Below are 11,392 nucleotides of genomic sequence, written 5' to 3'. Positions count from 1 at the left end.
GTAGCATCTAGCTGTCTCTCTCTGTAACTATGGTCACTACTCTCTGGTATAAACCTGTTGGCCTTCTGTAGCATCTAGCTGTCTCTCTCTGTAACTATGGTCACTACTCTATCTCTGGTATAAACCTGTTAGCCTTCTGTAGCATCTAGCTGTCTCTCTCTGTAACTATGGTCACTACTCTCTGGTATAAACCTGTTAGCCTTCTGTAGCATCTCGCTGTCTCTCTCTGTAAGTATGGTCACTACTCTCTGGTATAAACCTGTTGGCCTTCTGTAGCATCTAGCTGTCTCTCTCTGTAACTATGGTCAAACTTATGTCTCTCTACTGTAGCTCTAATGGATATAACACATCTAGCATTACTGTAACTCTATGGCCTAAACTCTAACTGTAGCAATATTCATGGCTACAAACATTCAGCTATCCCTTCATATGGCCTTACTACAGCTCTACGGCATTCACGTAGCTACAAACATTCAGCTATCCCTTCATATGGCCTTACTACAGCTCTACGGCATTCACGTAGCTACAAACATTCAGCTATCCCTTCATATGGCCTTACTACAGCTCTACGGCATTCACGTAGCTACAAACATTCAGCTACCCCTTTATATGGCCATACTACAGCTCTACGGCATTCATGTAGCTACAAACATTCAATTGCTCTTCTGTATATTATGGCCTATACTGTCTGTTCTCTTTATGTGGCTTATAGCTCTATGGCCATACAGTAGATTTATACGATCAGCTGCCCATCTATGGCCTTACTACAGATCTATGGCAGTCAGCTTCCCTCTATGGCCTTACTACAGATCTATGGCAGTCAGCTTCCCTCTATGGCCTTACTACAGATCTATGGCAGGCAGCTTCCCTCTATTGCCTTACTACAGATCTATGGCAAGCAGATGCCCCTCTATGGCCTTACTACAGATCTATGGCAGTCAGCTTCCCTCTATGGCCTTACTACAGATCTATGGTAGTCAGCTTCCCTCTATGGCCTTACTACAGATCTATGACAGGCAGCTTCCCTCTATGGCCTTACTACAGATCTATGGTAGTCAGCTTCCCTCTATGGCCTTACTACAGATCTATGGTAGTCAGCTTCCCTCTATGGCCTTACTACAGATCTATAGCAAGCAGATGCCCCTCTATGGCCTTACTACAGATCTATGGTAGTCAGCTTCCCTCTATGGCCTTACTACAGATCTATGGCAGGCAGATTCCTCTATAGGCTTTATGGCCGGTAATTCTATGGCAGTCAGCTGCCCCTACTTTATGGCCTGTAGTGTTGACAACCAGCAGACTGTGTGTAAAGGCGATACATTGCAATCCAAAAGACTATTAACATTCCACAGTACAACAATATTGTATACATTTGAACGATGTGGCACTGGTGAGGCTTTATACACGCATCTAAAAACAAAATGTACAGTATTATCACATTTTTGTGTCTCAGTGCAAAATATATTATGTTGAAAAATAACAAAAACGTGCCCTTGTTGTATTTAATTCCATTTCCGTGCACAAACAACAGAACGAATCAACATAGCTAGAAAGGTCTTCAATAGAGGCCGTGTTCCAAATGGCATCCTGTTCCCCATAGAGTACACTATGTAGCCGTAGGACCTGGTCAACACCAGCAGCCGTAGGCCCTGGTCAACACCAGCAGCCGTAGGACCTGGTCAACACCAGCAGCCATAGGACCTGGTCAACACCAGCAGCCGTAGGACCTGGTCAACACCAGCAGCTGTAGGACCTGGTCAACACCAGCAGCCGTAGGACCTGGTCAACACTGTAGGACCTGGTCAACACCAGCAGCCGTAGGACCTGGTCAACACCAGCAGCCGTAGGACCTGGTCAACACCAGCAGCCGTAGGACCTGGTCAACACCAGCAGCCGTAGGACCTGGTCAACACTGTAGGACCTGGTCAACAGCAGCAGCCGTAGGCCCTGGTCAACACCAGCAGCCGTATGACCTGGTCAACACCAGCAGCCGTAGGACCTGGTCAACACTGTAGGACCTGGTCAACACTGTAGGACCTGGTCAACACTAGCAGCCGTAGGACCTGGTCAACACCAGCAGCCGTAGGACCTGGTCAACACCAGCAGCCGTAGGACCTGGTCAACACTGTAGGACCTGGTCAACACTGTAGGACCTGGTCAACACTGTAGGACCTGGTCAACACTGTAGGCCCTGGTCAACACTGTAGGACCTAGTCAACACTGTAGGACCTGGTCAACACCAGCAGCCGTAGGACCTGGTCAACACTGTAGGACCTGGTCAACACTGTAGGCCCTGGTCAACACTGTAGGACCTGGTCAACACCAGCAGCCGTAGGCCCTAGTCAACACTGTAGGACCTGGTCAACACTGTAGGACCTGGTCAACACTGTAGGACCTGGTCAACACCAGCAGCCGTAGGACCTGGTCAACACCAGCAGCCGTAGGACCTGGTCAACACCAGCAGCCGTAGGACCTGGTCAACACCAGCAGCCGTAGGACCTGGTCAACACTGTAGGCCCTGGTCATCACCGTAGGCCCTGGTCAACACCAGCAGCCGTAGGACCTGGTCAACACCGTAGGCCCTGGTCAACACCGTAGGCCCTGGTCAACACTGTAGGACCTGGTCAACACCAGCAGCCGTAGGACCTGGTCAACACTGTAGGACCTGGTCAACACTGTAGGACTTGGTCAACACTGTAGGACCTGGTCAACACTGTAGGCCCTGGTCAACACTGTAGGACCTGGTCAACACCAGCAGCCGTAGGCCCTGGTCAACACTGTAGGACCTGGTCAACACTGTAGGACCTGGTCAACACTGTAGGACCTGTGTCAACACTGTAGGACCTGGTCAACACTGTAGCCCCTGGTCAACACTGTAGGACCTGGTCAACACCAGCAGCCGTGGGACCTGGTCAACACTGTAGGACCTGGTCAACACTGTAGGAACTGGTCAACACTGTAGGACCTGGTCAACACTGTAGGACCTGGTCAACACCAGCAGCCGTAGGACCTGGTCAACACTGTAGGACCTGGTCAACACTGTAGGACCTGGTCAACACTGTAGGCCCTGGTCAACACTGTAGGACCTGGTCAACACCAGCAGCCGTAGGACCTGGTCAACACCAGCAGCCGTAGGACCTGGTCAACACCAGCAGCCGTAGGACCTGGTCAACACCAGCAGCCGTAGGACCTGGTCAACACCAACAGCCGTAGGACCTGGTCAACACTGTAGGCACTGGTCATCACCGTAGGCCCTGGTCAACACCAGCAGCCGTAGGACCTGGTCAACACCGTAGGCTCTGGTCAACACCGTAGGCCCTGGTCAACACCATAGGCCCTGGTCAACACTGTAGGACCTGGTCAACACCAGCAGCTGTAGGTCCTGGTCAACACCAGCAGCCGTATGACCTGGTCAACACTGTAGGACCTGGTCAACACTGTAGGACCTGGTCAACACTGTAGGACCTGGTCAACACTGTAGGACCTGGTCAACACCAGCAGCCGTAGGACCTGGTCAACACTGTAGGACCTGGTCAACACTGTAGGACCTGGTCAACACTGTAGGACCTGGTCAACACTGTAGGACCTGGTCAACACCAGCAGCCGTAGGCCCTGGTCAACACTGTAGGACCTGGTCAACACTGTAGGACCTGGTCAACACTGTAGGCCCTGGTCAACACTGTAGGACCTGGTCAACACCAGCAGCCGTAGGACCTGGTCAACACCAGCAGCCGTAGGACCTGGTCAACACCAGCAGCCGTAGGACCTGGTCAACACCAGCAGCCGTAGGACCTGGTCAACACCAGCAGCCGTAGGACCTGGTCAACACTGTAGGCCCTGGTCATCACCGTAGGCCCTGGTCAACACCAGCAGCCGTAGGACCTGGTCAACACCGTAGGCCCTGGTCAACACCGTAGGCCCTGGTCAACACTGTAGGACCTGGTCAACACCAGCAGCCGTAGGACCTGGTCAACACCAGCAGCCGTATGACCTGGTCAACACCGTAGGCCCTGGTCAACACCGTAGGCCCTGGTCAACACTGTAGGACCTGGTCAACACCATAGGCCCTGGTCAACACCGTAGGACCTGGTCAACACCGTAGGCCCTGGTCAACACCGTAGGCCCTGGTCAACACCGTAGGACCTGGTCAACACCGTAGGCCCTGGTCAACACCGTAGGACCTGGTCAACACCGTAGGCCCTGGTCAACACCGTAGGACCTGGTCAACACCGTAGGACCTGGTCAACACCGTAGGCACTGGTCAACACCGTAGGCCCTGGTCAACACCGTAGGACCTGGTCAACACCGTAGGACCTGGTCAACACCGTAGGCCCTGGTCAACACCGTAGGCCCTGGTCAACACCAGCAGCCGTAGGACCTGGTCAACACCGTAGGCCCTGGTCAACACCGTAGGCCCTGGTCAACACCGTAGGCCCTGGTCAACACCGTAGGACCTGGTCAACACCGTAGGCCCTGGTCAACACCGTAGGCCCTGGTCAACACCAGCAGCCGTAGGACCTGGTCAACACTGTAGGCCCTGGTCAACACCGTAGGCCCTGGTCAACACCGTAGGCCCTGGTCAACACCGTAGGCCCTGGTCAACACCGTAGGACCTGGTCAACACCGTAGGCCCTGGTCAACACCGTAGGCCCTGGTCAACACTGTAGGCCCTGGTCAACAATAGTTCTGCTACAAAGGGAACAAGGTGCCATTTGGAATGAAAACCATTGTTAAATAACACACCTATGGTGTCTGTATTAGGGCATCCTCAGTCTGACCAGGACCTAATAACGACTGCTGTGATTGACGCTGTCCTAATATGGGCACCCTACAGACCTAATGTTACAGTCACCGTCAGGTAGCAGCAGTGTTCTCAGCTTCGTCTTTAAAAAGTACAGTATCCACAAACAATAGTCTCTTACTGTACTGTACGTTCACAACCCCAACAATGTCAACAGAATAATATAATTATGGTGGTGTTGAATAATCATGACTATAACAGATCAATAGAATAATATAATTATGGTAGTATTGAATAATCATGGCTTTAACAGACAGACAGACAGACAGACAGACTCAAGTGTGTCGCCTGCTTTAACTAGTTACATTACAGTTGGTTCAAGTTCTCTGGCTTTGTTTTCCCGTCTGAATCCCCGGGGAGAGAAGGCAATGGAAGGACAGTCAGCCAGCCAGTCAGCCAGCCAGTCAGCCAGCCAGCCAGCCAGCCAGCCAGCCAGCCAATCAGTCAGGAAGTCCGCCAGTCAGCCAGCCAGCCAGCCAATCAGTCAGGAAGTCAGCCAGTCAGTCAGCCAGCCAGACAGCCAGTCAGTCAGCCAGCCAGCCAGCCAGCCAGCCAGCCAGCCAATCAGCCAACCAATCAGTCAGGAAGTCAGCCAGTTAGCCAGCCAGCCAGCCAGCCAGTCAGTCAGCCAGCCAGCCAATCAGCCAGCCAATCAGCCAGCCAATCAGTCAGCCAGCTAGTCAGACAGCCAGTCAGCCAGCCAGCCAATCAGTCAGCCAGTCAGCCAGCCAGCCAGCCAGTCAGCCAGCCAGCCAGCCAGCCAGCCAATCAGTCAGTAAGTCAGCCAGCCAGCCAGTCAGCCAGTCAGCCAGTCAGCCAGCCAGCCAGCCAGCCAGTCAGTCAGTCAGTCAGTCAGCCTAGCCAGTCAGCCAGCTAATCAGTCAGACAGTCGGTCAGAAAGTCCATCAGTCAGACAGTTAGTAGGTTTTAGATCCCATCGCCGTGCCAGCTGGTAGAGTCAGTCAGTTATATAATCAGCTGGTACAGTCAGTCAGTGATTTAATCAGCTGGTACAGTCAGTCAGTGATTTAATCAGCTGGTACAGTCAGTCAGAGTTAGGGCTAGATCCCATCCTCGGCTGGTACACTCAGTCAGTACGTGATAGATCTCATCCTCGGCTGGAAGTCAGTCAGTACGTGATAGATCCCATCCTCGGCTGGTACACTCAGTCAGTACGTGATAGATCCCACATCCAGCTGGTACAGTCAGTCAGTCAGTAGGTGTTATATCCCATGTCCAGCGGGTACAGTCAGTCAGTCAGTAGGTGCTATATCCCATGTCCAGCTGGTACAGTCAGTCAGTCAGTAGGTGCTATATCCCATGTCCAGCTGGTACAGTCAGTCAGTAGGTGCTAGATCCCACATCCAGCTGGTACAGTTTAGTCAGTCAGTAGGTGCTATATCCCATGTCCAGCTGGTACAGTCAGTCAGTAGGTGCTATATCCCATGTCCAGCTGGTTCAGTCAGTCAGTAGGTGCTATATCCCATGTCCAGCTCGTACAGTCAGTCAGTAGCTGCTAAATCCCACATTCAGCTGGTACAGTCAGTCAGTCAGTAGGTGCTAGATCCCACATCCAGCTGGTACAGTCAGTCAGTCAGTAGGTGCTATATCCGATGTCCAGCTGGTACAGTCAGTGAGTCAGTAGATGTTATATCCCATGTCTAGCTGGTACAGTCAGTCAGTCAGTAGGTGCTAGATCCCATGTCCTGCTGGTACAGTCAGTCAGTAGGTGCTAGATCCCGTGTCCAGCTGGTACAGTCAGTCAATAGGTGCTAGATCCTATGTCCATCTGGTACAGTCAGTCAGTAGGTGCTAGAACCTCTCTTCAGCTGGTACAGTCAGTCAATAGGTGCTAGATCCCATGTCCAGCTGGTACAGTCAGTCAATAGGTGCTAGATCCCGTGTCCATCTGGTACAGTCAGTCAGTAGGTGCTAGAACCTCTCTTCAGCTGGTACAGTCAGTCAGAGTTACTGATCTCAGGCATCAGCTGATACTAATACTATTGATAGCGACTATGGCAGGGACCGGGTCCACCAATCCCATCTCCTCGTGCTCGTTGACGCACAGCTGGTAGCCACACCCCCTCCGACGTTTCAGAGGTGTGAGCTTGGTGCGGGGCTTGGCGCGGGGAGGGAGCAGGAAGCCCACGCTGCCGGCGATCAGCATGTGCCAAATAGAGTGTATGTAGAAGTAGTTGTCCTCTGTCTCCACGAAGGCATAGAGCGCCACGGCTGAAACCGCTATCATCGTCCCCGGGAACAGAAAGAACGCCCAGCGCTTCCAGGTCGGAGGGTAACATCGCCGCCGTCGCACTGTACGCACCGTCTGGAGGGGAAGGGGGGAGACAGATAGTTGGGGAGGGAGGGGGAGACAGATAGTTGGGGAGGGAGGGGGAGACAGAGATAGTTGGGGAGGGAGGGGGGACACAGATAGTTGGGGAGGGAGGGGGAGACACAGATAGTTGGGGAGGGAGGGGGACACAGATAGTTGGGGAGGGAGGGGGAGACACAGATAGTTGGGGAGGGAGGGGGAGACAGATAGTTGGGGAGGGAGGGGGAGACACAGATTGTTGGGGAGGGAGGGGGACACACAGATAGTTGGGGAGGGAGGGGGGACACAGATAGTTGGGGAGGGAGGGGGGACACAGATAGTTGGGGAGGGAGGGGGGGGAGACAGATAGTTGGGGAGGGAGGGGGGGGACACAGATAGTTGGGGAGGGAGGGGGGAGACAGATAGTTGGGGAGGGGGGGGAGACACAGATAGTTGGGGAGGGAGGGGGAGACAGATAGTTGGGGAGGGAGGGGAGGAGACAGATAGTTGGGGAGGGAGGGGGGAGACAGATAGTTGGGGAGGGAGGGAGGGGAGACAGATAGTTGGGGAGGGAGGGGGAGACACAGATAGTTGGGGAGGGAGGGGGGAGACAGATAGTTGGGGAGGGAGGGGGGAGACAGATAGTTGGGGAGGGAGGGGGGACACAGATAGTTGGGGAGGGAGGGGGAGACAGATAGTTGGGGAGGGAGGGGGAGACACAGATAGTTGGGGAGGGAGGGGGAGACAGATAGTTGGGGAGGGAGGGGGGACACAGATAGTTGGGGAGGGGGGGGCAGATAGTTGGGGAGGGAGGGGGAGACACAGATAGTTGGGGAGGGAGGGGGGAGACAGATAGTTGGGGAGGGAGGGGGAGACAGATAGTTGGGGAGGGAGGGGTGAGACACAGATAGTTGGGGAGGGAGGGGGACACAGATAGTTGGGGAGGGAGGGGGGACACAGATAGTTGGGGAGGGAGGGGGAGACAGATAGTTGGGGAGGGAGGGGGAGACAGATAGTTGGGGAGGGAGGGGGAGACAGATAGTTGGGGAGGGGGGGGGAGACACAGATAGTTGGGGAGGGAGGGGGGAACACAGATAGTTGGGGAGGGAGGGGGAGACAGATAGTTGGGGAGGGAGGGGGGAGACAGATAGTTGGGGAGGGAGGGGGAGACAGATAGTTGGGGAGGGAGGGGGGACACAGATAGTTGGGGAGGGAGGGGGGGACACAGATAGTTGGGGAGGGAGGGGGAGACACAGATAGTTGGGGAGGGAGGGGGAGACACAGATAGTTGGGGAGGGAGGGGGAGACACAGATAGTTGGGGGAAAGAGGGGGGAGAAAGAGACACAGTCAGAGAGTAGATCCCAAGCTTCATTAATTATTAACAAGACACAGATCAATAACACATAATAACAACACAATCAAAAGATCAATAACACATAATAGTAACAAGACCACGTGAACCTTAGGAGCAATAGGAGAGTCCATAGAATCAGGAGAAAGGCATCCGACTCTGGGAGTACTGTTCAACTGCTAGCTGTATCTATAGGTCTAGGAACTAGGAGAGTACCGTTTAACTGTTCACTGTATCTATTGGTCTAGGAACTAGGAGAGTACCGTTCAACTGTTCACTGTATCTATTGGTCTAGGAACTAGGAGAGTACCGTTCAACTGTTCACTGTATGTATTGGTCTAGGAACTAGGAGAGTACCGTTCAACTGTTCACTGTATCTATTGGTCTAGGAACTAGGAGAGTACCGTTCAACTGTATCTATAGGTCTAGGAACTAGGAGAGTACTGTTCAACTGTATCTATAGGTCTAGGAACTAGGAGAGTACCGTTCAACTGTTCACTGTATCTATTGGTCTAGGAACTAGGAGAGTACTGTTCAACTGTATCTACTGGTCTAGGAACTAGGAGAGTACCGTTCAACTGTTCACTGTATCTATTGGTCTAGGAACTAGGAGAGTACTGTTCAACTGTATCTATAGGTCTAGGAACTAGGAGAGTACTGTTCAACTGTATCTATTGGTCTAGGAACTAGGAGAGTACCGTTCAACTGCTCACTGTACCTATTGGTCAGGAACTAGGAGAGTACCGTTCAACTGTTCACTGTATCTATAGGTCAGGAACTAGGAGAGTACCGTTCAACTGTTCACTGTATCTATTGGTCTAGGAACTAGGAGAGTACCGTTCAACTGCTCACTGTACCTATTGGTCAGGAACTAGGAGAGTACCGTTCAACTGTTCACTGTATCTATAGGTCAGGAACTAGGAGAGTACCGTTCAACTGTTCACTGTATCTATAGGTCTAGGAACTAGGAGAGTACCGTTCAACTGTTCACTGTATCTATAGGTCTAGGAACTAAGAGAGTACCGTTCAACTGTATCTATTGGTCTAGGAACTAGGAGAGTACCGTTCAGCTGCTCACTGTATCTATTGGTCTAGGAACTAGGAGAGTACCGTTCAACTGTTCACTGTATCTATTGGTCTAGGAACTAGGAGAGTACCGTTCAACTGCTCACTGTATCTATAGGTCAGGAACTAGGAGAGTACCGTTCAACTGTTCACTGTATCTATTGGTCTAGGAACTAGGAGAGTACCGTTCAACTGTATCTATTGGTCAGGAACTAGGAGAGTACTGTTCAACTGTTCACTGTATCTATAGGTCTAGGAACTAAGAGAGTACTGTTCAATTGTATCTATAGGTCTAGGAACTAGGAGAGTACCGTTCAACTGCTCACTGTATCTATTGGTCTAGGAACTAGGAGAGTACTGTTCAACTGTTCACTGTATCTATAGGTCTAGGAACTAGGAGAGTACTGTTCACTGTATCTATAGGTCTAGGAACTAGGAGAGTACTGTTCAACTGTATCTATAGGTCTAGGAACTAGGAGAGTACCGTTCAACTGCTCACTGTATCTATTGGTCTAGGAACTAGGACATAAACTTCCACAGTAAATCTAGCTCGCTGTATTTGACCTGTTGTCTTGACAATCTGTTGTTCCACAAGTCCATCTCAATCAAGTATCTTACTCAGCAACACCCACGCCTGACTGAGTGATGTATTGTGTGTGTGTGTGTGTGTGTGTATACCAGTGTTTTGCCCTGGGCAGCAATCTCACAGTGAGCTGCTTCCTGCATTTGTCCCACTCAGTCTCAGGGGTCTCTGTCATCTCAGTCTCAGGGGTCTCTGTCATCTCAGTCTCAGGGGTCTCTGTCATCTCAGTCTCAGGGTTCTCTGTCATTTCAGTCTCAGGGGTCTCTGTCATCTCAGTCTCAGGGGTCTCTGTCATCTCAGTCTCAGGGGTCTCTGTCATCTCAGTCTCAGGGGTCTCTGTCATCTCAGTCTCAGGGGTCTCTGTCATCTCAGTCTCTGGGGTATCTGTCATCTCAGTCTAGGGGTCTCTGTCATCTCAGTCCTAGGGGTCTCTGTCATCTCAGTCTCAGGGGTCTCTGTCATCTCAGTCTCAGGGTTCTCTGTCATTTCAGTCTCAGGGGTCTCTGTCATCTCAGTCTCAGGGGTCTCTGTCATCTCAGTCTCAGGGGTCTCTGTCATCTCAGTCTCTGGGGTATCTGTCATCTCAGTCTAGGGGTCTCTGTCATCTCAGTCTCAGGGGTCTCTGTCACCTCAGTCTCAGGGGTCTCTGTTATCTCCGTCTCAGGAGTCTCTGTCATCTCAGTCTCAGGGGTCTCTGTCATCTCAGTCTCAGGGGTCTCTGTCATCTCAGTCTCAGGGGTCTCTGTCATCTCAGTCTCAGGGATGTCAGTCTCAGGGGTCTCTATCATCTCAGTCTCAGAGGTCTCTGTCATCTCAGTCTCAGAGGTCTCTGTCACCTCAGTCTCAGGGGTCTCTGTCATCTCAGTTTCAGGGGTCTCTGTCATCTCAGTCTAAGGGGTCTATGTCATCTCAGTCTCAGTGTCATACTAGTTGCTGTTACTGGGAAAACATTAGGTTTTATTCATCAGTGATTACAGAATATAATTATAATTTATCAGTGATTACAGAATATAATTATAATTTATTAGTGATTACAGAATATAATTATAATTTATCAGTGATTACAGAATATAATTATAATTGATCAGTGATTACAGAATATAATTATAATTTATTAGTGATTACAGAATATAATTATAATTTATTAGTGATTACAGAATATAATTATAATTTATCAGTGATTACAGAATATAATTATAATTTATCAGTGACTACAGAATAGAATTATAATTTATTAGTGATTACAGAATATAATTATAATTTGTTAGTGATTACAGAAT

General features: G+C 51.0%; 1 protein-coding gene and 1 long non-coding RNA gene across 3 annotated transcripts in view; both read right to left on the bottom strand.

Annotated features, from left to right (window-relative positions):
* The window catches only part of LOC124019614, a 5,674-nt gene extending 385 nt beyond the window's left edge, over positions 1 to 5,289 (bottom strand). Inside the window, exons 1-3 of the long non-coding RNA XR_006835812.1 lie at positions 4,519 to 5,289; positions 3,428 to 3,484; positions 1 to 3,112 (exon numbers count right to left, since the gene is read on the bottom strand). The exon at positions 1 to 3,112 is cut by the window's left edge and continues 385 nt beyond it. This is a non-coding gene — a long non-coding RNA (uncharacterized LOC124019614). The remainder of the gene's footprint in view (positions 3,113 to 3,427; positions 3,485 to 4,518) is intronic.
* Positions 5,290 to 5,612: 323 nt separating this feature from the next.
* The window catches only part of tmem8b (transmembrane protein 8B), a 197,274-nt gene continuing 191,494 nt past the window's right edge, over positions 5,613 to 11,392 (bottom strand). For both annotated transcript variants that reach the window (XM_046335000.1, XM_046335001.1), the window contains one exon: positions 5,613 to 7,127. In XM_046335000.1, coding sequence (XP_046190956.1) covers positions 6,786 to 7,127 — 342 coding nt within the window. In that variant the 3' untranslated portion in view covers positions 5,613 to 6,785. The remainder of the gene's footprint in view (positions 7,128 to 11,392) is intronic.

This window comes from Oncorhynchus gorbuscha, unplaced genomic scaffold, assembly GCF_021184085.1.
Source record: "Oncorhynchus gorbuscha isolate QuinsamMale2020 ecotype Even-year unplaced genomic scaffold, OgorEven_v1.0 Un_scaffold_640, whole genome shotgun sequence".
Taxonomy (NCBI): Eukaryota; Metazoa; Chordata; class Actinopteri; order Salmoniformes; family Salmonidae; genus Oncorhynchus; species Oncorhynchus gorbuscha.
This window is presented reverse-complemented; position numbering and strand designations above follow the sequence as displayed.